At 61.1% G+C, this 27224-nt stretch overlaps 2 protein-coding genes across 3 annotated transcripts; one reads left to right on the forward strand and one right to left on the reverse strand.

Annotated features, from left to right (window-relative positions):
* The first annotated feature begins 145 nt into the window (after nt 1-145).
* NOS3 (nitric oxide synthase 3) lies at nt 146-18802 on the forward strand. Of its 2 annotated transcripts, XM_019959326.2 has the most exons (26): nt 146-354; nt 1654-1771; nt 2073-2221; nt 2442-2604; nt 3942-4033; nt 4129-4270; nt 4876-5015; nt 5106-5280; nt 5975-6076; nt 6563-6757; nt 6867-6940; nt 7119-7263; nt 7514-7618; nt 10258-10325; nt 10750-10866; nt 10986-11160; nt 13236-13368; nt 13509-13587; nt 13851-14038; nt 14615-14787; nt 15089-15299; nt 15410-15497; nt 16516-16637; nt 17416-17564; nt 17895-18089; nt 18209-18802. In XM_019959326.2, the coding sequence occupies exons 1-26, from the start codon at nt 197-199 to the stop codon at nt 18368-18370; spliced, it is 3618 nt and encodes a 1205-aa protein (XP_019814885.1). In that variant the 5' UTR covers nt 146-196; the 3' UTR covers nt 18371-18802. The 2 variants fall into 2 exon arrangements, with proteins under 2 accessions (XP_019814885.1, XP_070644518.1); XM_070788417.1 differs by lacking the exons at nt 146-354; nt 1654-1771 and having other exon boundaries at nt 2082-2221; nt 4129-4322.
* Nucleotides 18684-26592, reverse strand: ATG9B (autophagy related 9B). The gene is made up of 14 exons (XM_019959329.2): nt 26043-26592; nt 25844-25887; nt 25636-25700; nt 25352-25513; nt 24667-24808; nt 22374-23128; nt 22055-22208; nt 21741-21920; nt 20801-21037; nt 20506-20639; nt 20257-20353; nt 19933-20059; nt 19705-19847; nt 18684-19548 (listed from the first exon to the last, which is right to left on the reverse strand). The coding sequence occupies exons 1-13, from the start codon at nt 26590-26592 to the stop codon at nt 19720-19722; spliced, it is 2775 nt and encodes a 924-aa protein (XP_019814888.2). The 3' UTR covers nt 18684-19548; nt 19705-19719.
* Nucleotides 26593-27224: the final 632 nt, after the last annotated feature.

Consider the following 27224-nt stretch of genomic DNA (forward strand, 5'->3'; position numbering starts at 1 on the left):
CACCCTCTGGGCCAGCGGGCATGGAGCCGAGGCTCTGGAGCCTCCCGGCCGGGCTAGTTCCTGTCCCATTGTGTGTATGAGGGACGGGGCGGGGCGAGGGCCCCCTCCTACCGCCCCCTCCCCTTCCTAAGGAAAAGGCCCGAAGCTCTGCTGGGAGCCACAGAGCAGACGGAGGCCGCCCGTCCGCCCCAGCGACATGGGCAACTTGAAGAGTGTGGGCCAGGAGCCCGGGCCCCCCTGCGGCCTGGGGCTGGGGCTGGGCCTCGGGCTATGCGGCAAGCAGGGCCCAGCCTCCCCGGCACCTGAGCCCAGCCGGGCCCCCGCACCCGCCACCCCGCACGCGCCAGACCACAGGTGAGGGCCACGGAGGCCGGGGCACAGGTGGCAGGGTTGGGGCACGGCCGTTGAGGCCTGCAGGCTGGGCTGGGGAGGGTTGGAGCCTGCTTCCCACTCCAGAGAGCCAGGTGGCAGATGCCAAAGGCTCTCGGTGCAGACAGATCACCAAGGAGGCTCAGACCAGAGACCCGAATCGGGGCCAGCAAGCAGCAGGTGAAAGCTGAGGGCGAGGCTGCCAGCGTAGCAGGTGCGAGTGGCCAGGGTTTGAGGGCAGCTCAGCTACCAAGAGCTGTGTGACTCGAAACAACTTACTTAACCTCTCTGAACCTCCGTTTATATCAAATATGGACCGAGCGGTCCTTTACCCCTACGGGGTTGTTCTGAGTTGCTGGTTTACGGCAAGACTTCACACACAGCCGTGACGATTTAACGGGAATGGAAAGGAGCTGGGGAGAGAGAGGGTGAGGGACTGAGGCCATGGGGGAGAGACTGAGAGCCTTGGGAAGAACTGAGAGCACAGGGCAGCCAGGTCCCCCTTCCCCTCCTGCAGACCCCTCATCCCACTGGCCATCAACCCCAAAACTCAGCCTGCAGCCCCGGCCCCCAGCAGGGCCACCCTGCTCCCACCACCCACCTCCAGGGCAGAGGTCCCTGGGGACAAGGACCAGGTAGGGTGCCAGGCCAGGCAGGTGGCTCTGCGGGGAAGGGCTAGGGGCCAGAGGCCCTGAGCACCGGGCGCTCCGAGCCCCGAGGTCCTCCCTTCCTCCTCGAGGCTGGGCCAGCGGCTCTGGGAGGAAGTGATAAGGCCCGTTAGGCTTCCCTTCACACACACACTGCAGCCACTGTCAGGAGGGGCGTGAACTGGAGGGAAATCTGGGCCAGGAGTCTCCACCGGGGCTTCCTTAGGCTCATCCCCCTCCAGGCCAGCAAGGGCTCATGTCAGCCTCCGGGAGGATGTCCAGAGGAGGCCGTGGGGACCAGGACCAGCCTTGCGCCAGGGCCTCGGGATCCCAGCGCCACAGCCCCCATGGCTCCGGGTCTGGCTGAGAATCCAGGGTGGATGTGAGGTGGGCCTGGGTATAGAAGGGGCAGTTCAGCCCCTGGACAATCTTGACGTCCTCTGAGCCTCAGATCGCTCATCTGTACCCCCAGGGGAGGCAGGGGGCGATACCACCCACCTCCTAAAGCCGTAGTGGGTGCTGTGAGGAAAGGTGAGAAAGCATGTGGCAAGAAACGAGTCACGGGGCTCCTGACGCGGCCAGAGAGGTCTCTGGGACACTCCTTGAGGGTCCCGTGCTTCTCTCTCTCGTGACCCAGCCCAGCTCCCAACAGCCCCACGCTGACCCGGCCTCCGGAGGGGCCCAAGTTCCCTCGCGTGAAGAACTGGGAGCTGGGGAGCATCACCTACGACACTCTGTGCGCGCAGTCCCAACAGGTAAGGCCTGGAGCCCTGCCTGTGTCCCAGGTCAGGGTCCAGAGGGCTGAGGCCCGCCGTCCGGGAGGAACCGGAGGGGCTGAGGGACACGCTGGTGGGGTACTTTGTTCATTCTCAAGCCGCCCTAACCCAGCCCAACCTCCCGGCTGTTCCCGGCTGTTTGCTAAAGTCTTAGCTGGGAGCCACAGCCCCCAGCCCTCCCTGGGATCCCAGACTCTGCCTCCAGGCCCCAGCCCCATACCCCTCAACCCGCCATCAGCCCTGATCTGGTCCTGACCTTGGCTCTCCTCCACCGACCCAGGACGGGCCCTGCACTCCCAGGCGCTGCCTGGGCTCCCTGGTGTTGCCCCGGAAACTGCAGACCCGGCCCTCCCCGGGACCTCCACCCGCTGAGCAGCTGCTGAGCCAGGCCAGGGACTTCATCAACCAGTACTACAGCTCCATCAAGAGGTGAGACCCTCCCCTGAGCCCCTCCTTGTCCTACGGCTCAGGTCCTGCTGAGACCAAGAAGTGGGTGACACTTCCCTCAAGGCAGCTCCCATTCCCTCCCCCCATCCTGATACTACACGGGGGAGGGGGGGTCCTGAGCTCAACACCCGCCAACACTGCACCCCCCCTAAAAGGTCCTCCCCTGCCTACGACTTCCTCCTGCTCCCCTCTTCCTGCCTAGGAGCGGCTCCCAGGCTCACGAGGAGCGGCTTCAGGAGGTGGAGGCCGAGGTGGCATCCACGGGCACCTACCACCTCCGAGAGAGTGAGCTGGTGTTCGGGGCCAAGCAGGCCTGGCGCAATGCACCCCGCTGCGTGGGCCGCATCCAGTGGGGGAAGCTGCAGGTGTGGCCGGCCGGCAGGCACCCAGTGTGGGGGCCAGGGGATGTGGAAGAGAAAAAAGAGGGGTGTGACAAGCTCCCAAAGCTTCCTGGGGCAGGGGGGGTGGTCCCAGTAATGCGGAGACCCCTGCCCATTCCCCCTAGAGACTAGCATCCTAGGAGAGCCCTCAGCCCAGGAGCCAACGGCTGGTTGTTAAGACCCACAGCAGTGCCCTGGCTGGGTGGGGAGAAACAGCCAGATGGGCAGAGGGGTGCACTGTGTAGGTGAGGGCAGCTGAGCAGTGATCCCTGGGGCAGGGGTGGAGTGGGGGGGGTGGTTGTCAGAGCAACAGAATCTTCCAGAAAAGGCCCTCACTTGCCCATCCCAGCCTCCTCACCCCAAACACTGCTCCCTCCCAGCACACACACCCCCCCCACCCCACCGGAGCCTCTGGCCCACACCCTCCTCCACACGCCCGCCACATGACTCACAGCCAGCCCGCCCTTGTTACTGGGACAGCCTGACCCATGGGGGAGCTGGGTCCATGACCTTGGCCTCCTTAGCAATAACTGGACACCAGAGAATTTGGAAGGAAGCCATGTGCCCTGTAAATCCCAAAGGAGTCCCAAATAAAATCAGAACGGTCCTGTCTGACTCTGGCACGACCCTGGAAGTTGGTCGAGGCTGCGGCTCAACTCTGAATCCATCAGAGATTTTGTATTTGACCCACCTTTGACCCCAGGCCTGCCGCCATCACCAACACGAGTCCCCTCCTCCCTGAAGCAGGAATCAGACCTCCCAGCCTCTGGGGCTTCCACCCCCCAATTAGGATGGCTCCTTCTAGCATCAGAATGCCAGGATGGGCAGGGTCCCCGGAGGCCACCTACTGCAGCCACCCCCATTCCCATCATCTGTGTGCCCAAGGAGGGTCAGAAGATGGAACGGGCTCACCCGCCTTTGCTTGAGCACCGTGAGAAACAAGGAACTCTCGCCACCTACACCCCGGGTGGCCTCACGGCCACGTGGTGGCCTTTCCCCAGTGATCAGTTTGGCAGTGACTGGGTCCCTCCTCTGTACCAGGGACCAAGTCAGCCTACAGGGATGGGGAGATACTCACCAGCATAAGGAATAGGCCAGGCTATGCTGGGTGTGTGGGGTGCAGGACAGGAAGGATCGATGTGGGGCCAAAGGGTCAGGGAGGCTGCCCAGAGAAGAAAGAGCCCTAGTTCACAGTTCTCGGCACCGCCAGCCTTCAAGGGCTGTGGTAAGGTTGTCAGTCCCTGCCCCACTTCCCTCCTTTCTCCTGGGGCTGCTGCTCAAGACCCACACCTCCCTCCTGTCTCCCTGCTGGGATGGCTCAGGTGTTTGATGCCCGGGACTGCAGCTCAGCACAGGAGATGTTCACCTACATCTGCAACCACATCAAGTACGCCACCAACCGCGGCAACCTTCGGTGAGTGCCTCCCTCCCTGTCGGCTCGAGACCCCACCCTGCCCCAGCGCGAGCCATGGACCCGGGCCCTAACCAGCTCTCGTCGTCCCCTATCAGCTCGGCCATCACAGTGTTCCCGCAGCGCGCCCCGGGCCGCGGAGACTTCCGGATCTGGAACAGCCAGCTGGTGCGCTACGCAGGCTACAGACAGCAGGATGGCTCTGTGCGTGGGGACCCAGCCAACGTGGAGATCACGGAGGTGGGCACAGGGAGAGGAGAAGGGGGACCCAGCAAACGAGGAGATCACGGAGGTGGGCACAGGGAGAAGAGAAGGGGGGACCTGCCAACATGGAGATCACGGAGGAGGGCATGGGGAGAGGAAAAGGGGGGACCCGCCAATGTGGAGACCATGGAGGTGGGCACAGAGAGAGGAGAAGGGGGGACCCGGCCAACGAGGAGATCATGGAGGTGGGCACGGGGAGAGGAGAAGGGGGACCCGGCCAACATGGAGACCGTGGGGGTGGGCACAGGGAGAGGAGAAGGGGGGACCCGCCAATGTGGAGATCACAGAGGTGGGCACAGGGAGAGGAGAAGGGGGGACCCGCCAATGTGGAGATCACAGAGGTGGGCACAGGGAGAGGAGAAGGGGGGACCCGCCAATGTGGAGACCACGGAGGTGGGCACGGGGAGAGGAGATGGGAAAGCCAGCCAGTGAGGACTCTGGGAGGAGGCAGAAGGGTCCAATGGAAGAGCGGTCAGCGTAGCAGGGGGAGGAGACCTCACTGAGGCGAAGGAGGAAGGGGGCCCCTGAGCAGACTGCAAGGCTCGGCCCCCGAGACCCCGCTCCTGCCCCTCTCCCCCCAGCTCTGCATCCAGCACGGCTGGACCCCCGGAAACGGCCGCTTCGACGTGCTGCCCCTGCTGCTCCAGGCCCCAGACGAGGCTCCAGAGCTCTTTGTTCTGCCCCCCGAGCTGGTCCTTGAAGTGCCCCTGGAGCACCCCACGTGAGCACAGAGGGGCTGGGGCAGGTGGAGGTGGGGTGGCCAGGCGGGTAAGGCTCTGCAGAGGCTGATCCCACGCCCTGATGCCCCCAGACTGGAGTGGTTCGCGGCCCTGGGCCTGCGATGGTATGCCCTCCCGGCCGTGTCCAACATGCTGCTGGAAATCGGGGGTCTGGAGTTCTCCGCGGCCCCCTTCAGCGGCTGGTACATGAGCACGGAGATTGGCACGCGGAACCTGTGTGACCCTCACCGCTACAATATCCTGGAGGTGAGGACCAGTGTGGCGGGGGTTAGGGGGGATGTACCGGATGTCAGTAACAGGGAGAAATCTGAACACGCCAGGTCCAGCCTGCCTGCTGAACTAGAACCGAAGGTCGGGGCAAAGGGGGTTCCCATGTGTGAAGATGTAGTTATTTTTCGGGGGATGAGGGCTGGAGCTTTCATCAGTTTCTCAAAGCACAAGTGTGCATCATGTGTCCTAAGTCGCTCAGTCGTGTCTGATTATTGTGACCCCGTGGACTGTAGCCCACCAGCCTCCTCTGTCCATGGCATTCTCCAGGCAAGAATACTGAAGTGGGTTGCCATGCCCTTCTCCGGGGGATCTTCCTGACCCAGGGAATGAACCCGCATCTCTTACGTCTCCTGCATTGGCAGGCAGATTCTTTACCACTAGTGCCGCCTGGGAAGCTCTCTCAAAGGGTATTTTGACGCAAAACATGTTAAAACCCATTTTAGAGATGAGAAATCAATGGGGCCGACAAGTCACTGGCGCCAGGGTCCCTTTCTGCCCTGAGGTGCCTTTGCAGGCAGGCACATGAATCAGCCCCCAGTGAAGCAGGCGGGCCTCCGGATGGCCACCCATGCACCCACACTCCCTCCCCTCATGAGTTAGAGACAGAGCTGTTCTCTGCCCACCCTCCCCCACCTCCATCCCAACCGATGCCGGGCACCCCTGCCCCCAGGATGTGGCCGTCTGCATGGACCTCGACACGCGGACCACCTCGTCCCTGTGGAAGGACAAGGCGGCCGTGGAGATCAACCTGGCTGTGCTGCACAGCTTTCAGGTACACGGGCCCCAACGAGCCAGGAGTGGGACTGGAAGAGAGGGAGGCACTTAGATGGTGGGCTCTGAGCACCTAGGCCGCTGGTCCCAGTACAGGAACCCAGCCGACTGGCGCATGCCCGGTAATTGTGGTCCCCAGGGGCCTTCCGGGCTTCGCACTTTAGGGGACCCACTGGATTCTGCAAACTCTAATTCTAGGATCGAGTATTATAATTTGAGGAAACTAGGGTTTGCCGAGGACTTCCGCGGGATCTCAAGAGCTTCGGCTATCTTGATGTGTGGGCTGGGGACAAGGTGGGCACACAGACGTCGGAGCTCAGAGCTGCTGCTTCTGCCGCTGACTTGGTAGCAGGACCACGTGTGCCCCAGGCAGGGGTGACGCTGGCTCTGGGAAGGCCGTGCATGTTAGGTTTGGGGTGAGTGGCCGAAGTGCGGGTCTGTGGGCTGGGCCTCAGCCTGGCCCCACCCTTTCCCTCCCTCTCCCCAGCTCGCCAAGGTGACCATCGTGGACCACCACGCCGCCACGGTGTCCTTCATGAAGCACCTGGACAACGAGCAGAAGGCCAGGGGGGGCTGCCCCGCCGACTGGGCCTGGATCGTGCCCCCCATCTCAGGCAGCCTCACGCCCGTCTTCCACCAGGAGATGGTCAACTACATCCTGTCCCCTGCCTTCCGCTACCAGGTACCCACCCCACCCTCCACGGGCTCCTGCCCACTCCGCCAGGGGCCTCTGACCTCCCTTTCTTCTCTCCTCTCCCCGATCACTCCCGCCCCTCCTCATCCCCCTACAGCCAGACCCCTGGAAAGGGAGCGCGACCAAGGGCGCCGGCATCACCAGGAAGAAGACCTTTAAGGAAGTGGCCAAGTAGGTGCCTCCCCCCGCTGGGTGGGGGGCTGCCCTTCCCCCACACCCCAGGGGACCGCCCCACCCCCATCAGTGGTCTGGGCACACCACCCCTGCAAACCCACCAAGACCCTGCTCTTATGGGGAGGCCCTTGGCTCTGTGCGCCTGGGACCCCCTTCATCCCCTCCTCGCCCACAGCGCGGTGAAGATCTCTGCCTCACTCATGGGCACCCTGATGGCCAAGCGAGTGAAAGCAACCATCCTGTACGCCTCTGAGACCGGCCGGGCCCAGAGCTACGCTCAGCAGCTGGGGAGGCTCTTCCGGAAGGCCTTCGATCCCCGGGTAGGGCTGAGCCCAGCAGGCAAGGGTCTGAAAAGAAGTGGTGGTGGTGGTGGGGTGTCCTGGCCCTATCCTCATTCACACGCTGGAGGACGGGAGAGGGTCACAGTCAGGGCCCACGAAGAGTCCGGGACCCTCAGGGACTCAGGGATCAGGTGAGGGCCTGAGCCTCGCCCTGCAAGGAGGACTAGAGTGAAACAGACCGGGGCAGTGGGCCTGGGTCCCCAGGACTCCATCTTCTCCCTGCCTGCAGGTCCTGTGCATGGATGAGTATGACGTGGTGTCCCTGGAGCACGAGGCACTGGTGCTGGTGGTGACCAGCACCTTTGGGAATGGCGATCCCCCGGAGAATGGAGAGGTGAGGCCTGCCAGGGAAGGGGGCACCTGGCAATAAGGGAGACTCAAAACTGAGCGCGGCTGGGCAGCACCCTGAGTCCGAGTCCCTTCCACTATCAGAGCAAGCGTTTCACACTTGGGAGGCACTTCCTGACTGGTCAGGCATTGACAGATGGGAAAGGCGGCAGCTAAAGTGAGATCTCAGCTTTTTGTCTTTTCTTCCTTTCTTAACAAAAGAAAAGACCACTGCTCGGATGCTAACAGAAATTAGGTAACCTCACTTTCTGAACGGATCTTGAAAGAAACCAACTGGAGTAGAGTCCCACGGGCCAGATGACTGACTGTTAGCCCTCGCCTTCCCTGCTTCCCGGTCGCGGCAGCCTCCAGCTGCATTCCTTTCTGGAGCTCTTGTCTGCTTCTGCTTTTAGACGTCTTCCCACTTACACCTCAAGTCCCCTAGAGCAGGACGCCCAGAGGGCTTCTCCCCCACCACGCTGCCCCTTCGGTCCTGCGTCCAACCTCGCTTCTAAAGGAAAACACACTCACCAGCTGTTTCTAGAGTGAGAGTCATGTTTGCATCCGTGGGACCCACGATCCTATTGAGACAGAGAACATTACCAGCACTTAGAAAGGCCCCTAGTCAACTCCTCAAGTCAATCCACTTCCCAGTCTCCCCACCAAAGGCGACCCCCGTCCTGATTCCTGTCGCCTGCGTTAGAAGGTCACGGAAGGGGGGCACGCGGTGTCTAGCTTCTTTCACCCACCCCACTTGGGAGGCTTATCTCGCTGCTGGACGATTCAGTGGTTCATTCCTGTCCACCTCGGGGGCGTGAACAGTTTATTTCTCTGCTCCCCTGCTGACAGACACCTGGGCTGTTTTCCAGCGCTTGGTATTGTGGATAAAGCTATTATGAACAGTTTTGTACGAGGCTTTTGTGGCCTTATGTTTTCATTTATCTTGGATAAATACCTAGGAGTGAAACTGTTGGGTCACTGGGTAGACCTATGTCTAACTTTGAAACTGCCCAATGGCCAAACCAATTTGAACTGCACCCTTAAATTCCGTGCATTTCAACATATGTACATTTTTACCTCAAATTCTTTTTCTAATGGAGGAAACCTAGGAATCTGCCCCATAGAAAATGGCATATATTTACTAACGACATGAACAAGAATATTAATAGCAGCCTCCTCATGGTATCCCCGCACTGGAAACAATTCAAATGACTCTCAGTCATAAATGGGAAAAATACATCGTGGTCTATTCAAACACAACGCAGCAACGAGGGTGAACAAATTACAACCACACACAACGAAACAGATGATCTCAGACATCACATACGAGTGGGAAAGAAGCCAGACACGAAGAATCAGACCATCAGACTCACTTTGTACCAAGTTTAGAAACAGGGAGGACACATCTCTGGTGTTTTAATCAGGAGAGCGGGTGGTGACCCCAGGGCAGGAGGTGGGGACCTGGTGACGTCTAGGACGCTGGTGACGTTTCTTGATGGGATGCTGACTACACAGGTAGGTTCAGTTTGTGAAAAGCTATAAAGCTGGGCGTTTTATAACATGGGTGCTTTTCTGTGGGTACATTATACTTCAAGATAATGTTCAGAAAATAAAATTAAAGTAGCGCATGTTAATTGTGGAGAACTTGTAGACCCACCACCTAAATGCATCTGCAGCGAATCCCGGGATGTTATGGCCTTGCTGTGGTTTGTTTTTTCCTGTGCAAAGGTTGGCATGTGTAGTTCTAAGCTGTTTCCATGGCAGCACGTGATAACGGCTTAGCTTTCTAGAAGGTGTTAGCGCCGCTAGTGTTCAGGACAACACAGGGAGACTGAGAGCTGTTTTCCACCTATCAAATTGGCTGAAACATTACAGAGTGGTCACCTCCAGCGTGGACAGGATCCTGGAGGACAATCTGATGACCCATTGAGTTTTCAAATCCTGGCTCAGAAAGTCCACGTCCAAGGACTACCCTCCTGAAATATGCAGAGAAGGAAGCAGGCACACATGAGTGTTTGAGCATTGTTCGTAGACCATCCAGATGTCCCTGTCAGAGGGAGATCTCATACGTAATGGTACCTACAAATGATGGGGTGCTGGGTCGTCATTTAAAAGACTGAGGTCAGTGTTGGTGTGTGGACATGAAGGACACCCATGATAGGTTATTGGCAAAAAGCAGGTAAGCATAATATGGTCCCATTTTCACTCAAAAGGAAAACTAGGGACTTCCCTGGCAGTCCAGTGGTTAGGACACGGTGCCTTCACCTTGGGGGACCCTAGGTTCAACCCCTGGTTGAGGAATTAAGATCCCACAAACTGCATGGCATGGCCAAATAAATAAATAAACTTTAAATACAGACATATATTAAGCACAATGAAAAAGGGGCTAGAAAGTGTAACAGCTGTCCGTGGTACACCTGCTCTGATGGATGAGACTGGAGGGAAGAGAAGGGTAGGGTTTCTGTTTTATTACTTGACACACTTCTGTAATGTTTTCCAAAAGCCCATACCTCTTTTTGTTTTTGTTCAAAACAAGTTAAAAATTAAAATCATAACTAATGGTAACAGGGACTGCTCCAGTGCAGTATGAGCGTAAGTCTGAAATAAAACAAAACTAATCACGATGCTAACACTTGCCCTCACCAGAGTTTTGCAGCTGCCCTGATGGAGATGTCGGGGCCCTACAACAGCTCCCCACGGCCGGAACAGCACAAGTGAGCGGGGCGGGGGTTGGGGTGGGGCGGAAGGGAGGAGGAGTGAGGGAAGGGGGAGGAAGGGAGGCATTTGGAGACACAAAAGGAAAGAGGGCTCTGGGCTGCAAGTCAGCCTCCCAACAAGCTGGAGGAAGCTGAGCGCAGGCCTGAGCCCCCCCACCTCGCCGCAGCCTCAGGACACCCTCTTGCTTGTGACGCACCCACTTTCAGTCCTGGGACTCTGAGGGGCCCGTCTCCTGCAGAGAGAGGAGGGGAGGCGGGGCCTAGGGCTCAGGGACCCTTGGACATGGACCCTTAGCCAGGAAACCAAGCCGCCCCCCACCCAGCACCATGGAGGCAGAGCCCCTGAAGCTGCCCCCGGGCAGTGTTCAGGCCCAGATGGGTCTCCTCCCCTGTGACACCCTTGTCCCCTCATCTCCTGCAGGAGTTACAAGATCCGCTTCAACAGCGTCTCCTGCTCAGACCCGCTGGTGTCCTCCTGGCGGCGGAAGAGAAAGGAGTCCAGCAACACAGACAGCGCGGGGGCCCTGGGGACCCTCAGGTCCGGGGGGCCTCGGCGAGGGGGGCTCTGCTGGTTGCGGGGGGGTGGGGGGCGGCGAGCTGCCTGGGCACCAGGGGCGAGGACGAGGGGATCTGCCCTGACGGCTCCCGGTACCCCAGGTTCTGTGTGTTCGGACTGGGCTCCCGGGCGTACCCCCACTTCTGCGCCTTCGCGCGAGCGGTGGACACCCGGCTGGAAGAGCTTGGAGGGGAGCGGCTGCTGCAGCTGGGCCAGGGCGATGAGCTCTGCGGCCAGGAAGAGGCCTTCCGTGGTTGGGCAAAGGCGGCATTCCAGGTGAGCTCCCCCACTCCTGCCACCCCTCCAACTCCAATGCTGACTCCTTCCATCCACCCCCAGACCTGCCACATGGAGGAGGCTGGGGCCTCACCGATGCCCTGACTCTTTGGGTTCTCCGGCCCCTTCCAGCTCCTCCAAAATCCACCCTTATATTTCACCCCACTGCACAGCCAGACCTTCTGGCTGAGTCCTGAGTAGTAATGATAGACATGGCCCTGACGGCGCCGGAAGCAGCAGCCAGGGCCCCAGCAGGCAGGCGGCTGCCTTGGGCAGGCACAGAGGCACAGGTCGCTCCCTCTCCCGGATGGGTGCAGGGGAGAGGGTGCAGGGGAGAGGATGCACGGCAGGATGAAGGGAAAAGGGAAGACAGAGGCAAGGGCTGAAGCTGCGAAACTACAGGAAGTCAGGGGCCAGACAGGCTTGGGATGGTGCCTGGGCCGGAGGGGGTTCCTGGGCTAGGGGAGAACAAGGCGGGACTTTCTCAGCCTGGACTTCCTCCAGAGCAGCTCTGCCTGGTCTGGGGACCACTCCTGGAGCTGGGGGCGGGGGGTTCCTTCTCCCAGTCCTGACACGGCTCAGGACACTGCTGGCCCCACCAGGGTTCCCAAGGTTGAGCTCAGCAGGCCTGGACTGATGGCCGAGGAGGAGGGCTCCACAGGAGGAGGGGTAGGGAGGGCCAGCCAGCACAGATGGAGGCTTTGCTGGGGAGGAGAGTGTTAGTCGCTCAGTCGTGTCTGACTCTTTGCAACCCCATGGACTGGAGCCCGCCAGGCTCCTCTCTCCATGGGATTTCCCAGGCAAGAATTCAAGAGTGGGTAGCCATTCCCTTCTCCAGGGGATCTTCCTGACCCGGGGATGGAACCCAGGTCTCCTGCATTGCAGGCAGATTCTTTACCATCTGAGCCACCAGGGAAGCCCTCGCTGGAGAGGAGAAGAGGGAATGGAAAACAGGAGTAAAGAATCCAGACAAAAGGAAGCGACAGGAAGCTGGGAGCGCGAGGAGAGAAGGCGGGGAGCAGGCATGAGGCTGGCGGACAGTGCTTAGAAACACAGGGCTGACGGGAGGGGCATCCAGACAGAAGCAGGAAGGCTCTGAGCTGACCAGGGTGGGAGCAGAGCGGGGTAGGAAGGAAGGGAGGGGGCCAAGGAAGGAAGGAAGAGATATAAGACATTACACACACAAAAGAAAGATTAACAGGACTGGCGATACGGGTGGGAGGGGAGGCGGCAGCCAATCCTGGATGAGCCGTAGGTTTCACGCTAAGGGACAGGCTAAGTGGTTTGCCAGGCTTGCGCCTGAGCAGAAACAAATAGGATACACACCCTCCCAGGGTCCTGCCCCAGGCCCCGCCCCCCTGCAGCCCCTGGTGTGCGGTGCAGACCAGCCAGAGACCCCTCCCATTCTGCGCCCATTCCAGGACCACTTAAGGGCTTTACTTAAGCTTCTCATTTCATCTGCAGCAGACTCTAAGGAGGTGTGTAAAGACTGGGAAACGGAGGCTTGCAAGCTGTTAGTCTAGGAATCCCTGGGCTTCCCCGGTGGCTCAGATGGTAAAGCGGCTGCCTACAAAGTGGGAGATCTGGGTTCGATCCCTGGGTCAGGAAGATCCCCTGGAGAAGGAAATGGCAACCCACTCCAGTATCGTTGCCTGGAAAACCCAATGGCAGGAGGAGCCTGGGAGAAGCCTGGTAGGCTCCAGTCCATGGGGTCGCAGAGGGTCAGACACGACTGAGCAACTTCACTTTCTTTCACTTTCAGTCTAGGAATCAGACTGTGACCTTGGGTCTGAACACACAGATGCCCTCGCTGAGGGCTACTTACTGTGTGCAAGGAGTTCTGTGCCTCTTGTAACATGAGATTAACACTCACCAGGTTAACTACTGAGTGGGTGTGACACAAATACATGCAAAATAGTAGCCAGCACAGCGGCACCAAGTGGGCTGAAGGACAAGGTGCCGTCAGCCTCTGTTTCGGGGAGGTGGCAAGGATCCAACGAGCCCTTCATCAGCCCAGCTCGTCTGAGCTCCCTGCTGCTCCGGCTGGTCCTCAACACTCACCTCCTCACCCCCAGGCCTCCTGCGAGACGTTCTGCGTTGGGGAGGAGGCCAAGGCTGCTGCCCAGGACATCTTCAGCCCCAAACGGAGCTGGAAACGCCAGAGGTACCGGCTGAGCGCCCAGGCCGAGGGCCTCCAGCTGCTGCCAGGTGGGGCCTGATGTCACCCCAACCCTGCTGGCCCTCTGGGCTCCGGCGGGGCCCAGGACCCACTGACTCGGGGGCCAGGCCTGAGTCCCTGGCTCGGGTTCAGTCTCATCTGCTCCCCTCCCCACCCCCTCACTCCTCAGGCCTGATCCACGTGCACAGACGGAAGATGTTTCAGGCCACAGTCCTCTCGGTGGAAAATCTGCAAAGCAGCAAGTCCACGTGAGGAGGGCCACCCCCAACCCCCACCCCCACCCACCCCTGCTTCCCCAGACCCCAGCACCCCCAACCCCCACCCACCCACCCTCGCTTCCCCAGACCCCAGCACCCCCAACCCCCACCACCCACCCCCGCTTCCCCAGACCCCAGCACCCCCCATCCCCGCTTCCCCAGACCCCAGCACCCCCCACCCCCGCTTCCCCAGACCCCAGCACCCGCCTCCTCGCCCCCAGCCCTCCTGTAACTTCCCCCTCTCCCCATCCCAGCCGGGCCACCATCCTGGTGCGCCTGGACACTGCAGGCCAGGAGGGGCTGCAGTACCAGCCGGGGGACCACATAGGCATCTGCCCGCCCAACCGGCCGGGCCTGGTGGAGGCGCTGCTGAGCCGCGTGGAGGACCCGCCACCGCCCACCGAGTCTGTGGCTGTGGAGCAGCTGGAGAAAGGCAGCCCAGGTGAGGGGCCGTCTAGGGAGCGGGGGGTGGGGGGCCAGCGAGGGCCGCTCCATCCCTCTGGCCCCAGGGTCCCCTCAGGGTCAGGACCCGATGGAAGGCTGCTGCAGCCCCCACTCGCAGCCACTGTGCTATCTCCATGGATTGAAGCTCCTTTGTCAGAACCCCCCCCAAGCCCCCACAAAAGGCCACCCCTCCCTCTGGGCCCGTCCCCATCCCCAGCTGTCTAGCCTGCTCTGCCTTCTGCTGCCCCCGGGCCTGGAGTTACAATAAGATGAGTGGGGGAGTGGCAGGGGCCCAGACCAACCCAATCCAGCAGGGCCCTCGAACACACACACACACACACACGCACGCACGCACACAACCAGACCAACCCAATCCAGCAGGGCCCTCGAATATACACACAAGGACTACCCAGACAGGCCCACCACCACTGTCCAAGGGCCAGCCGTCCAATGACACCATAAGGTGTGGTCAGTCCCCACGTCCTCCCCAGAGAAGCATCCGTCGCCCCGGACAAGGCGGGCCCAGCGTGGCCCCCATCCTCTGAGCGTCTCTTCGTGCCCCCCACACCCCCAGGCGGCCCTCCTCCCAGCTGGGTGCGGGACCCACGGCTGCCCCCGTGCACGCTGCGCCAGGCTCTCACCTTCTTCCTGGACATCACCTCCCCACCCAGCCCCCGGCTTCTCCGACTGCTCAGCACCCTGGCCGAAGAACCCAGCGAGCAGCAGGAGCTTGAGACCCTCAGTCAGGTCGGGAGCCCCCCACCCCCACCCCAACCCCTGCCCCCGGTAGGGCAGCAGGGGCCCTTGACACAGGATGAGCTGCGGGGAGGGGGACTTCCAGCGAAAGTCTGCCCCCAACTCTGGAGTTCCTATTCATCTCTGAATTCTCTGGCCTTAAAGAGGCACGCGGAAGGTGCTGGAGAAATGTTTGTGTCCCCAACTGAGGAGCAAGAAGCCCCCCTACCAGGAGGCTCAGCTCAGGAGGGGTCAGGAAGGGAAGTTGACAGGAGGCAGGTGCCAAGCTCACTGCTGCCCCCCACCCCGCCAGGACCCCCGGCGCTACGAGGAGTGGAAGTGGTTCCGCTGCCCCACGCTGCTGGAGGTGCTGGAGCAGTTCCCGTCCGTGGCGCTGCCCGCCCCGCTGCTCCTCACCCAGCTGCCCCTGCTGCAGCCCCGGTACTACTCTGTCAGCTCGGCCCCCAACGCCCACCCCGGAGAGGTCCACCTCACAGTGGCCGTGCTGGCGTACAGGACCCAAGGTGAGGCAGGGGAGGGGGGACGGGGCCGGGACCCCGCAGTGACCCCCGGGGCAGGGTGCGGGGGTGCGGGTCCCTCACCGGTGGCCCTCTCCCTCCTCCCCACCCCCTAGATGGGCTGGGCCCCCTACACTACGGGGTCTGCTCCACATGGCTGAGCCAGCTCAAGACTGGAGACCCCGTGCCCTGCTTCATCAGGGGGTGAGTGAGCACTGCGGGGGGGCGGGGGGAGCGGTGGGCGCACGGGAAGGCACGGGGAAGAGGAGGGCGTCTGTCCAAGCTGGGATGGACAGAGCGCCACGCGGACGGCTGAGGACAGATGGACAGGCCGGCTGCACAGGGGGAAGGGGAGAAGCCTTGGTGGAGCCTGTGAGTGAGAGCAGGCAGGCCCCACCTAACCCAACCAGGAAGGGGCATCCCGTTAAGCTACTCACTTCACAACTCTGGCTTAGCTTTGGGCCTCTCACTGATTCGGACTTCAGGTCCTACCTTGAAGCTGCAGCTCCCAGGAACAGGCTGGGATCCTACCCCAGCAGGCCGTCCCTTTTAGAAGGTGTACCGTGTCCCTCCCTACATCCCTGGGGTCCCTCGGATGTTGGCAGGCAGGCACCTGGGAACTGTGCTCCACCCGCCTTTAGTCTGGGGAGAACTAGTTAGCTCACCATAATGTCACTAAGGACTCAAGGGAAAGGGAAGGATCTCAGGACACCCTTCCATCCCTGCTGTGTCCAGAAGTCTTGCCCCATCCAGCACCCAGGAGCTGGAGGCCTAAGGCGGCACAAGCAAGAGTTCCCAGGATGCAACAGCCAGGCCCAGTGACCCGAACCCATCCAGCAGGCCAAATTACAAATAAACTGCCCATCTAGTGAACACATACCAAATGCCGATATTGAGGCTGTGGTTTCAAATACACTCAGTGAACCCATTATGAACCAAAAGGCTGTCTGCCCTTCCCTTCCCCATGCTTTCTATATCTCCTAAACTGAGACATCAAAACGTTCTTCAGTTCAAACTTGAGCTTTACTTCCTTTGACGCAACCTCCAGAAACTACAGGTCCAGACAGTCTCTGCCAATATGGAAAGTTCTTTTACTAAACACACCATGCTCACTATAAGCTAGACCCAAACAGGTTAAGTTCTCCTCTCCACCCTGCCAAGGTTGGTAAGAGTGGGGGGTCTGGGGGGACAAAGGGGGCCTGACGGAGGGTGTCTTGGCCAGGGCTCCCTCCTTCCGGCTGCCGCCTGACCCCTACGTGCCCTGCATCCTCGTGGGCCCTGGCACTGGCATCGCCCCCTTCCGGGGATTTTGGCAGGAGAGGCTGCATGACATTGAGAGCAAAGGTGAGGCTGGGGCCCAAGGGAATGACCGGAAGGCAGGAGGGAGTCACACAATTTAGGTGGACCAAGGGGCAGGGCGCTGAAAGGCAGGAAACAGGGCAAGAAACAGGTCTCCAAAGGTGAAGTTTATTAGACCGGGGGGTGGGGGGAACCCCCTAGAGACAAGAGCAATGCCCTGTTGGTCTGGCTTCCTAGTGCCTAGCACAAAGTAGCGTTGGATTGAATTAAGGAAAAAGGGAACCTGGAAGCCTGGAGAAGACAGGGCTGGAACTCACAAGATGGAAACGCCCCAGGTGGACTCTGGACTGTGTCAGAGGTCAATGAAGTGTGTCTGAGATCCCAGGAAGCTGACGGGTGTTCAGATTAGGCGCTGGGTGCCCAGGGGAGCTGGCCAATCAAAAGAAAGGGGGCTCGTGACTAAGAGGAAGGCGCAGAGTGCAGAAGCTGAAGGTGTGGGAGAACGTGGGGTCCGAGCAGGGACGGCTGGTTGTCTCAGGCCTCAGGGTTACATGGTCCCAAGGGCACAGATTCTGAGTCAGAAGGCCCTGCTGTAGCAGTGTCACCACTGGCCATCCCGCCAGAGGGAAGTCACCACCTCCTGTGACCTTGGGCTTCTCTGTGAAAACATCCCTCTCCTAGAGGCCAAAGAGTGGAGAGTGGTGGTTTCTGCAGGAAAAGGTGGGCTGTCGGCCTGAGTGAGGGAAGCCAGTGGGAGGTGTCTCCGGAGCTGGGTCCCCCAGGAGGGCTTGGGGGCGCTCTCAAGCCACAGTGATGCCCGCAGGGCTGCAGCCCGCCCCCATGACCCTGGTGTTCGGCTGCCGCTGCTCCCAACTCGACCATCTCTACCGCGACGAGGTGCAGGACGCCCAGGAGCGCGGGGTGTTTGGCCGCGTCCTCACCGCCTTCTCCCGGGAACCTGACAGCCCCAAGGTGCGGGACCCTGAGGGTGCTGGGGTAACCCGAAGCTAGGGAGGGAGGAAGAACCGCCGTGCGCTCCAGCTGGGCTCTGAGACCCAGGCCGGCCCGGCCCACTCCGATCGACTCGTTGGGCTCCCTTTGGGTCCCACTCACCCTCGCCCAAGCCCCGCTCCTGCCTCCGCTCCGTCTCTCCAGACCCCAGCCCCGCGCACCTGGGCCCCACCTGGCACCCGGGGCATCTCTTGGCGCCCAAGACCCGCCCGCCCCCCCTCGCTCCCCTGGGGTCTGCCCTTACTCCGCGGGCCCCGCAGGGGTCCGCCCCTAATCCCGCCTCCCCTTCAGACCTACGTACAGGACATCCTGAGAACCGAGCTGGCTGCCGAGGTGCACCGCGTGCTGTGCCTCGAGCGGGGCCACATGTTTGTCTGCGGCGATGTCACTATGGCAACCAGCGTCCTGCAGACGGTGCAGCGCATCTTGGCGACAGAGGGCGACATGGAGCTGGACGAGGCGGGCGACGTCATCGGCGTGCTGCGGGTACGGAGGGGCGGGGGCGGGGCCATGTCCGGGCAGGGGCAGGGCCAGACGGGGGCCGGGCCGACTTCCGCTCCACACTTCCACCGGGGTTTTGATCCTTCGCGCTCTTTCCCTCCCAGGATCAGCAACGCTATCACGAGGACATTTTCGGCCTCACGCTGCGCACCCAGGAGGTGACAAGCCGTATACGTACCCAGAGCTTTTCCCTGCAGGAGCGGCATCTGCGGGGCGCGGTGCCCTGGGCCTTCGACCCGCCCGGCCCAGACACCCCCGGCCCCTGAGACCCCTCTTGCTTCCCACTGCAGTTCCCGGAGAGAGGGGCTGTCATTCCACTATGGCTCTACCGCTGTCCTGTTGGCCTTTACCGGGACCGGCCACCTCTCCCTCCCCTCCCAAGGTGACTTCCCAGAGACTGTTGGATTCCCTGTACTATCTCATCCTCTCATCTCTAGGTCTGTTTCCCCACCCTAAGTCCATCTGGAAGACCCCTCCCAGCAGCGGTATTCCAGAGCCTACAGTCAGCCCTTTGGTGTTTAGGTGAATTTTAGATTCCCCTCGCCTCTCTCCGGAAGTATCTTATCTTGAAACCTGATCTCTAAATCATTCAAATATTTATTATTGAAGATTTACCATAAGAGACTGGACCAGAAGTTAGGAGACCTACTAAGATGCCTAAGCCAGTGCTGTCAATTACAGTTACAGAATAATGACAAGCTTTGTCTTTTAAACTTGTGCACAAGGTGTGGGGGTGGTAACTCTTGGATGGAGGAGTCCTGTCCCACAGGCTCCTCTCTGACTCCTGCCCTGGAGAAACTTGGTTTCCAGCCAAGAGCAGGCAGTTCTCCAGTGTGGCTTCCCTGCTCTTGACGAGAAGCAGGGACAGCCCTGGCTGCCAGGCATGGGGAGTCCAGGGCTAAGGTCACAAAGATGAGCAGCACAGCCGTGAGCAAACTTGACTGCTGGTTCCCCACAGCAAGAGGAGCCACAGCCACTTTCTCAGACGTCACACCGCCGTGAACTCCAAACACATCAGGCCCCTCTAGTCTTTTCCGCTCACAGTCCCCATGCCCTTCCACCAGTCCCATGGGAACCTAAGGGCCAGATGAACCTGAGCACCTACTGCCTTTCAGGTCCCGTCCCCCATCGCTCCCTGATGTGTAGCTTGGCCTCTACCTTGGCCCTGCCCACCAGCATGAGGTCACTTGGTAACTTCTCCCCGGGCCACCACTCCAGGACCGACAGTTGTCCCTTAGCCCCTCCACGTGGGGACTGTCTCCAAGACGTGTTTCCTGAGGCCTTGGGAAGCTCCTCTCCTACCGTTCCTCTGTGCTCTGGGCGAGTTCGTCAATGACTCCCAAGTCCTGCCCAACTAAGCACTCGTGGGGGTCTTGAAAGAGGGCTTGGCGTGCCTTTCCACTCCACCTCGCCCGATCTCCTGTGACTGGAGAAGCCAGGGAGCCTGGGGGAGGAAAAGCTCTTGGCAGGCAGTCCAGGGGTTCAGGTTCCAGAGATGAACCCCCCGTCACCCCAAATTGCCACCACTCTTCCCGCCCCTCCAAGTCTGACACCACCCAATATCCTACCCATTCCTCCAGCCCCGTGAGACGATACTGACCCCCGAGGAGCCCACTCAGTCAGTGCTAGTAGCCTGGCCAGGCTCCTTCTGGGTGTCTGTGGGCTCCTGGAACCCTCCAGGAAACGAACTCTGGGTCCTCTGGGCACTCCACTGCTGTCTGGGGCTGGAGGCGGGACTGGAGCCTGGTGAGAAAGACCATGAGTTGGGAAATACCATGATGGCCGCAGCTCCCCAGCGTCTGTCCCCTGCACACCCTAACCGCCTCACCATCACTGGACCAGCATGGCTTCTCCTCATCTGGAGAGAGGGTCTGTGGGGGGCTGGGCCAGGCCCGGGACAGCGGGGAGGCTGAGGCCTCGCCCCACAGTTCCTGCTGCTGCTGCTGCTGATGGAGCTAGGAAGGGAGAAGATGAGAGGCCTCCCTCCTGTCCCGGTGTGAGGCTCAGCCCCAGGCCAGGTGCAGAGGCTGTCGACACCTCCTCCCCCAGCTCCTGTTGACTAAACTCCTTACACTCCAGCCCCCTCCACACTCTCCCCTTTGTTCAGCTGCCTCCTCCCTCCCCGTCTCTTTTTGGCACCCCCTCTGCTCACCTGGTGCAGGTAGATGGCATGGAGACTCATCTCAGCAGATGCAAGCTCTGGGAGCTGGGCCAGCTTCTGGCCCCCAGTGCCTCCCGGGGACACACAGCTAGAACAGAGGGCGCCATGAAGACACGCACAATCCCCCAGGGAGAGCCTGGCTTCAACTCCCCTTCCACATCACCCCCCACTCCAGTGCCCCTTCTCCTGGAGGATCAGCCCCACCCCTTGTTCCCGGCATCTCAGGCCCCCACCCCTCACCTTGAGTCCTGGGTAATTCGGGAAAGGGAGGCCAGGAGGCTGGCCGTGGCTGCGGCCGGGCAGGGGGCTGTGGGGCTGAGGTCTTGAGGCGGCCGGAGGGGCTGCACCAAGAGGTTGGCCAGGAAGGCCTCCGGCTGGGAGCGAGAGGAGAGAGGGTCCGGAGAGAGGACAGAGGAGAGGGAGGAGGTCTGGGAAGGCAGGAGAGCAGACGGCACCAGCGAGCAGGCTAATAAAGGGGTGAGGCCGAGGGTGGTGGGGACGGGGGAGCAGACGGGCAGGCCCGGCTCCGACTCACCAGAGGGGAGGAAGAGTTGCCGAGGGTCCCGGGGGCAGGGGGGCTGCGCAGCGAGCTGGCGCCCCAGGAGGCTGCGTCTTGCTGCACCCGGCCTCGCAGGTGTCCCAGGAACTTGGAGCTGTGGCCTGGGGGGCGCCATTGTGGGTGAACCAGGGAGAACCTCATCAAGGAGAGTTCCGTCTTCCCATCCTCAGCGCGCTGAGACAGTGAGGCCTCGGTCTGTCCCTCGGAGAGCCACTAAAAGGAACGATGGCCCTTCACATGCTGCCAAGATCGTGCAGTACAGCTTGCAGGATCTCAGATCCCCGGCCAGGGATTGAACCGGGGGCCCTGGTAGTGAAAGCGCTGAAGCCTGACCACTAGGCCACCAGGGAACTCCAGCCAACTCCACTTGGATAGCTGTGGTGGGGGCCTCGTGGGGTAGGCAGGACAGGAAACACTAACCCAGGGCGAAAGGATGGAGGCCACAAGGGGATGAGTTCAAGATCAACCAAAAAAAACACAGCCGGAGGGCAGGACCCGGGTCCAGACCCAGCGCTAGCGTAGGACATGGGCTTAGTGTTTTGCCGGCCCATGCACACTGGCTACCACTACTGGCCCGACAGCCTTGGTCAGGAAACCCATCTGTACCCCAGTCCCATCCACTGACCGAGCCGTTTCTCTCCGGTGGTCTGTGCTCCCATTTACTGGTGTGTGATGGTGCTGGGCACCCTCTTAGGGCTCTCCACCTGTCATCTCACGTGACCCTCCTAAGAGCCCCAAGCACTGGCTAGTCATTGCCGGCATTTGAGAAATGAGGGCTCAGGAAAGTGACGTGAGGAGCTCGAGGTTGCAGGTGCCAAGCAGTGAAGGTGGGGGTGGAACCCAGTTCTGCTTCCAGTGAGGCAAGCCAACGCCTACCCAACCTACCTACCCAGCACCTCCGGGGACAGGCTCTCACCTGCGGGTGGCCGTGCCGCTTCACGTCCATAAGGGCAAAGGAGCAGATGTCGCCGACCCCAGCCACATCCACAGTAAAGTGCCGAAAGAAGTCGATAATCTCCAAGGCTCGGGGCCGAAACCAGAAGATCAGAAACAAGGGGGTGAGGACAGGGGACAGGAGCTCCTCCACCAGGGAGACCTGGAGAAAGCAGGCCCGAGGCCGAGAAGGGCTTGCTGAGGGCAACCTCCAACCCCGTCACTCCGGGGGCCCACCCCCAGACCCCGGCGGGCAGCCAAAATGCCCCGCAGCGCCGCTTCCGGCGTGACCCTCACAGCTCGGTATTGCAACAGCCGCGCCATCTGCCTGTAAGAGCTGGTCCTGCCGGCAGGGCCGGTCTCCTCGGGAAGGTAGTGCATGTGGGCCAAGGCCGCCTGCAGCAAGAGCTGCGGCGAACGGCCTTGGCCTTGCTCATCCGGAATGAAAGACCTAGAGGGCGGGATCGGGGTGGGGAAAGAAGGGGGCCTGCGGTTCAGAGGATGTGCGGGGGTGGGGTGGGGGTACACTAGCGGGGTGGGGAGAGGGAGGGGTGCGCGGAGGCTCCGACCCAGGACCGAGGAAAAGGGCCCCCTTCCCGGCTCTCTGCCATCGCACCTGGCCACGGTGGCCGCGATCCCGAGCGCGGTCATGGCGGTGAGCACGTGCTCCACGGCGAGCACGTCCTCGTCGTACACGGTGAGCACGAGCAGCGCAGCTAAGGGCGCGCCGGCGAAGAAGACGAGCTGGCGGGCCAGCAGCGCCAGCAGGGGCGCGGGGGGCGCGGCGGCGCGCAGGAAGGCGGCGGCCGGGCGGTAGGCGCGGGCCAGGCGCGCGCGCAGCTCGTGCGGCAGCTCGTTGAAGTGGCGCAGCTGCAGGCGGGCCAGGCGGGACCAGCGGCGAGTCCCCAGCGCGCCGGGCTCGCGCCGCAGCAGCTCGGCGTGGCTGTAGAAGGCTTGCAGCACCTGCCAGGCCAGCACCAGCGGGCTCAGCGCCAGGTTCGCGGCCGCCAGCAGTAACACCGTGCGCCGCCAGCGCGCGGCCAGGGCGGCGCGCCGGTCGCCGCGCTTGTAGGAGTCCGGCAGCTCCCAGCCGCCGCGGAAGAGCGAGAAGGGCCCGCGGAAGAGCAGCAGGTCGACGTTGAGCGCCAGGCCGCGGCTGAGGAAGGCCGCGCCGCCGCCCCAGGGCAGCGCGGCGCGGGCAGGCAGCAGCCCCTTGTTGGCCAGCGCCACCTGGTAGTTGGTGTAGCGCAGTATGCGGTGGTGGACATCCAGCTCCGTCAGCGGCCTCGGCTGCACGCACAGCCCCCCGCTCCTCTGCAGCGCCAGGAGGCGAGACTGCACCTCTGCCCAGGGCACCGAGCTGAGCTCCTCCTGCGGAGAGCCGACAGCTGAAGCCAGCGCCCCCGACCCCTCTCCATCGCGATGCCCACCCTCCGCGTGGCCAGAGCGGCATCCCGGCGTGCCCTCCCCGCCGGCCTCACCCGGGCCCTCCCGCCGGAAACCCACCGCCTTTCACGGCCGCCCCTTCGCCCTCCTCTCTTTGCCACCTACCAGGGGCACCTCATCCTCGGTCTGGGCACCTTCCCAGGCCCTTGCCCCTCCTGGGCCAGGAGTCACGTGCTCGCCAGGGACCCCCCACCCCCACCCCCCGCGCCATAAGCTAAACTCCATAGGTATATGAGCTCGGCCCCTTCCAAGCAGATCTTCCAGACACGCCCCCTCCCCGTCCTGGCAGCCCTACAGGCACAAGGCACACCACAGCTGGAGGTAACAAGGCGATCACTCTTTCTCCTTCCTAGGGTGCCAGCCAGCCGGGCGCAGAAGCCGCACAAGCTTTTACCTCGGCATGCTTGGAGACCCCACCCCCACCCTCATCCCCTCCATCAGATTTATCTTCCTAAGTCAGTGGCCACATCCCCATCTGGGGCAGGGGGAGGCCGTCAGATCTCACTTGCTGCTCAGCTGCAAAACTCATTTTAGCCCAGTTTCACCCAGCTTCCCCAGCCCAGCTTAGTCACGTCCCTCCAGGCCAGCCTCTCCAGTCCATCCCAGGGTCTCCCCTACCTCTGAAAGGAAGCAGAGAAGAGAAGAAAGAAGGAAGAAGAAAGAGAAGGGGTCAGGTGCCTTCCTGGAGGAGCAGTGGTCCAGCTCCCGACGTTCCCTGCGTCTGTCCCCAGCCCTCTGCTGTGGCTCGGGCTCCCCTACTCAAGGGGGCTTTCGGAGGACCTCTCCCCTTTGCTGCACTGGAGGGCAGGGTTCTGGACTTCTGAGGGGAGCAAGGGAAGTTGACTGCTGAAGGTAGCCTTTGTGCTGTGCCTTAGAGAAAGAATTAAGTACAGAGGCAGATGGAGTGAGACCAAGAGGAGGAGGGGAGAGCGAAGTGTGGCCAGGAACAGTGAAGGGGCCCACGAAGTAGCTTCCTGCAAAGAGAAGCCAGAAAGGGGGGTGGGCCCCCCGGACAGGGGCCTGAACACTCAGTGGCAAGCTGGTAGGTCAGTCTCCTCATCGCTGCCGGAGATGCTCACTGCTCCCCCCTCCACCCCTTTCCTTCATGGGGCCTGGAACACCATCTCACCTCCTATCCTTCCCAGCCAGGTCTCAGTCCTTCCTGCTCTGTAAAACCACCCCTCTAAATCCCCATCATCTGGACCACAGGCACGTGGCTGTACATATCTTCCATAACTATCTGCATCAACCAAGAGCCACAACAGTAAGGACCTCAGGTTCTAACGGGTGGTACTCCACTTCCTAGCGTTATTTGGGGCTAAGCCTAGGTAGGTGTGTCACAAAGGTCTTCTGCCCTCTTTGCAGGGGCTCCTCCTGTCCGCACAGCCCGCCACTCCTCCCTATCCTCTGCCCCCCACCCCCCCGACATGGCACCCCTCCACAGACACGCTCATCCAACTCACCGGGGGGATGTGCAGGGCCTCCCTGTAAAACACCTGGATGTCCCAGTAGCTGAAGAGGTTGCAGACCGAGCGAAGCAGCTGGAACAGCCAGAAGGCAGCAGCCAGGATCAGCAGGAAGACCAGGAGGGGGCTGGAGCAGATCCTGTGTGAGGCGAGACAGACAGCAGAGACAAAGTAGGGCCCCATAGCAAGGGAGACCAGTCTTGAGGAACGATGGAGGTCAGGGAGAGGGGGCCCTTCCAGACCAGCGATTCTCAGAGTGTGGGTCCTAGAGGTCCCCTGACTCTTGTGTCTGCAAGGTCAGAACTTTTCAGCTAATATTCAGGTTTTCTGCCATTCTCATTCTCATTCTCCCAAGAGTATCCAGTAGACTTTTCCAAAGTCTATGTGACATCATGTTCACAGACGGGATGTGTGTTCCTACATTCATAGATTTTAAAGCCGTTCTTGGCTTTGACGTCTAACAAGGTAAATGCAGATAGGATGCTCAGAACAAAAGCCCCTGGGAGTTGGTTCTCAACAAACATTAAGTGTATTAAAGGTGTATGCTCCACCAACATTAAGTGGATTAAAGGTGTCTTCAAGCCAAAACCTCGGAGAAGGGATGATCTAGACCAAGGAACAAAAGGAGGGGAGGCTTTGTGTTGGTCTCCCCCAGCCCCTGCCCCCGCTGGCTTTCACTCACCGCTGGGCACACTGGGAGGAGGGTAGGACAGCGTCCGACAAGGTCACTTTGCTATGGAGTGGCTCAGGTCGTGTTCGGTTACTCAGTTGGTTGGCAAAGAGAACACTGTAATCCACGCAACGAAGGAGGAAGGTTGTGAAGGTGACGATGAAAATGAATTGTCTGGGACGAGAGGAAGAGCAGTGCTCAAGCCTGAAGGCTGAGTGGGCTCCTGCCCCAGGCCCCAGGCCCCAGGCCCACCGAGTCGGTTAGCCCCTCCTGCTGGGCCCCTGGGCACATCTCACCCCAGCTGGAAGACATCCTCCAGCAGGATACAGGTAAAGCCATTCCTCTGGTGGTAGCTGTAGATGTGGCCGCAAGTCAAGAAGTCAGCCTGAAGCCTGATGGGCTTTTCCTGAGGATGCCTCCTGATTCCCACCAAGTCCCCAGCCCACGGCACCCATCCCCCTGCCTGCCGTGCCCCTTCTGCCAGGCTGCGCACAGAAAGGATATCTTGGTGAAGAAGCTGTCCAGGTTCTGGATGTGGTGCCAGGAGCCTGGGCACAAAAGGGAGAGCATTGGGGCGTGGCACTCACCTGACTCCATGCCCTCAAGCTGCTGCCAGAGGCCCAGCCAGGGGCGGGGTTGGGGGGAGGGGGTGGGCAACCCTAGAGCCTCCAGGGCCTCCCCAGCCCCACACCCACCCGCTCACCTCGGAGCCCTTCCGGCACATGAAGCAGGGGCTGCTGCTCCTCCCCATGGAGGGGTGAATCTTGGGACCCCTCGGGGTCATCATCCTCCAGCTGCTCATAATCCTGCTCGGGGATCAGAGGGCCTATCCGCAGCCCAGGAGAGTCCTGGGGGCATCGGCGTGGGGGAGGGGGAGTCCCCGAGGCCGGGGGAGGGGCAGAGTGGGAACCCCAGAGAGGGGGAGCAGAGACGGGTGTCATCAAGGGCTGGGGCTGCACTGGGGGTGTGGCTGGGGTGGGGAGGGCACTGTGGCAAGGCTGAGAAGCCCCTGGGGCCTGCACCGCTGGGCAGGGGAGCCCCGAGGCTGAAGGAGAAGCTGAGGAAGGGGCCCTTCTTGTGGGAGGGACAGGGGACAGAGAGAAGAAGGAGACCCTCCCGGCCCCAGGTCCCCGACAGGGAGGAGGAGGAAGAGGAGGCAGTGGCGTGGGGAGGAGGGGCACAGATCCAGGCCCCAGGTCTCCCCACCGCCCCAACCGCCCCCTGGTCCCCCCCAAGCCCATTCGCCTCACCATCAGGCCAGCGGCTTCTCCTGAAAGCTCAGAAGGATGGGAGCTGCTGCCGTCTCCGCAGAGGGCTGCGTTGCTGAGCGGGGACTTTGACAACTAGGACGGCTGACAACAACAGCTCATGACTCAGTGGGGGCGGCCTCAGGCGTCCCAACTCGCAGGCACCAGTCCAACCACTCACACCCCTTCCAGGGCAACCTGCGGCCAAACCTCTTAGGGCTCCACCTCCACACCTGGCCAGGCAGGAGCTGCAGAGGTCGGAAGGAGATCCCCACAGTCCCACCTTCAGACCTCCAGGGGATTTAAAGCCGAGGCCAGAGAGCAGCAGCCAAAGCAAAGGCAAAAAGAATCCTATTAAAGATGCTAGAGCTATGGGGCCAGGACAATACTGTACATCTTTGGTTTCTTAATACCTAATCTCAAAACAAAACAAAACTTCTCTCTCCTCCCTACATACACACACACAGAATGATCAGCAGAGAAACACTTTGAAACCAAAAAGAAAAGAAAAATGTGTGCATGTTTTGTTGTTATGACGGTACTAAAGAAGGGAAGAGGGGAGACTGACATGGCAGTCGGGTCGGGGGAAACTGAGGACAGGAGAGAACTGAAGAGAGAGGAGGGGGTTCTTTTGGATA

This window comes from Bos indicus, chromosome 4 (genome assembly GCF_029378745.1).
Source record: "Bos indicus isolate NIAB-ARS_2022 breed Sahiwal x Tharparkar chromosome 4, NIAB-ARS_B.indTharparkar_mat_pri_1.0, whole genome shotgun sequence".
NCBI lineage: Eukaryota > Metazoa > Chordata > Mammalia > Artiodactyla > Bovidae > Bos > Bos indicus.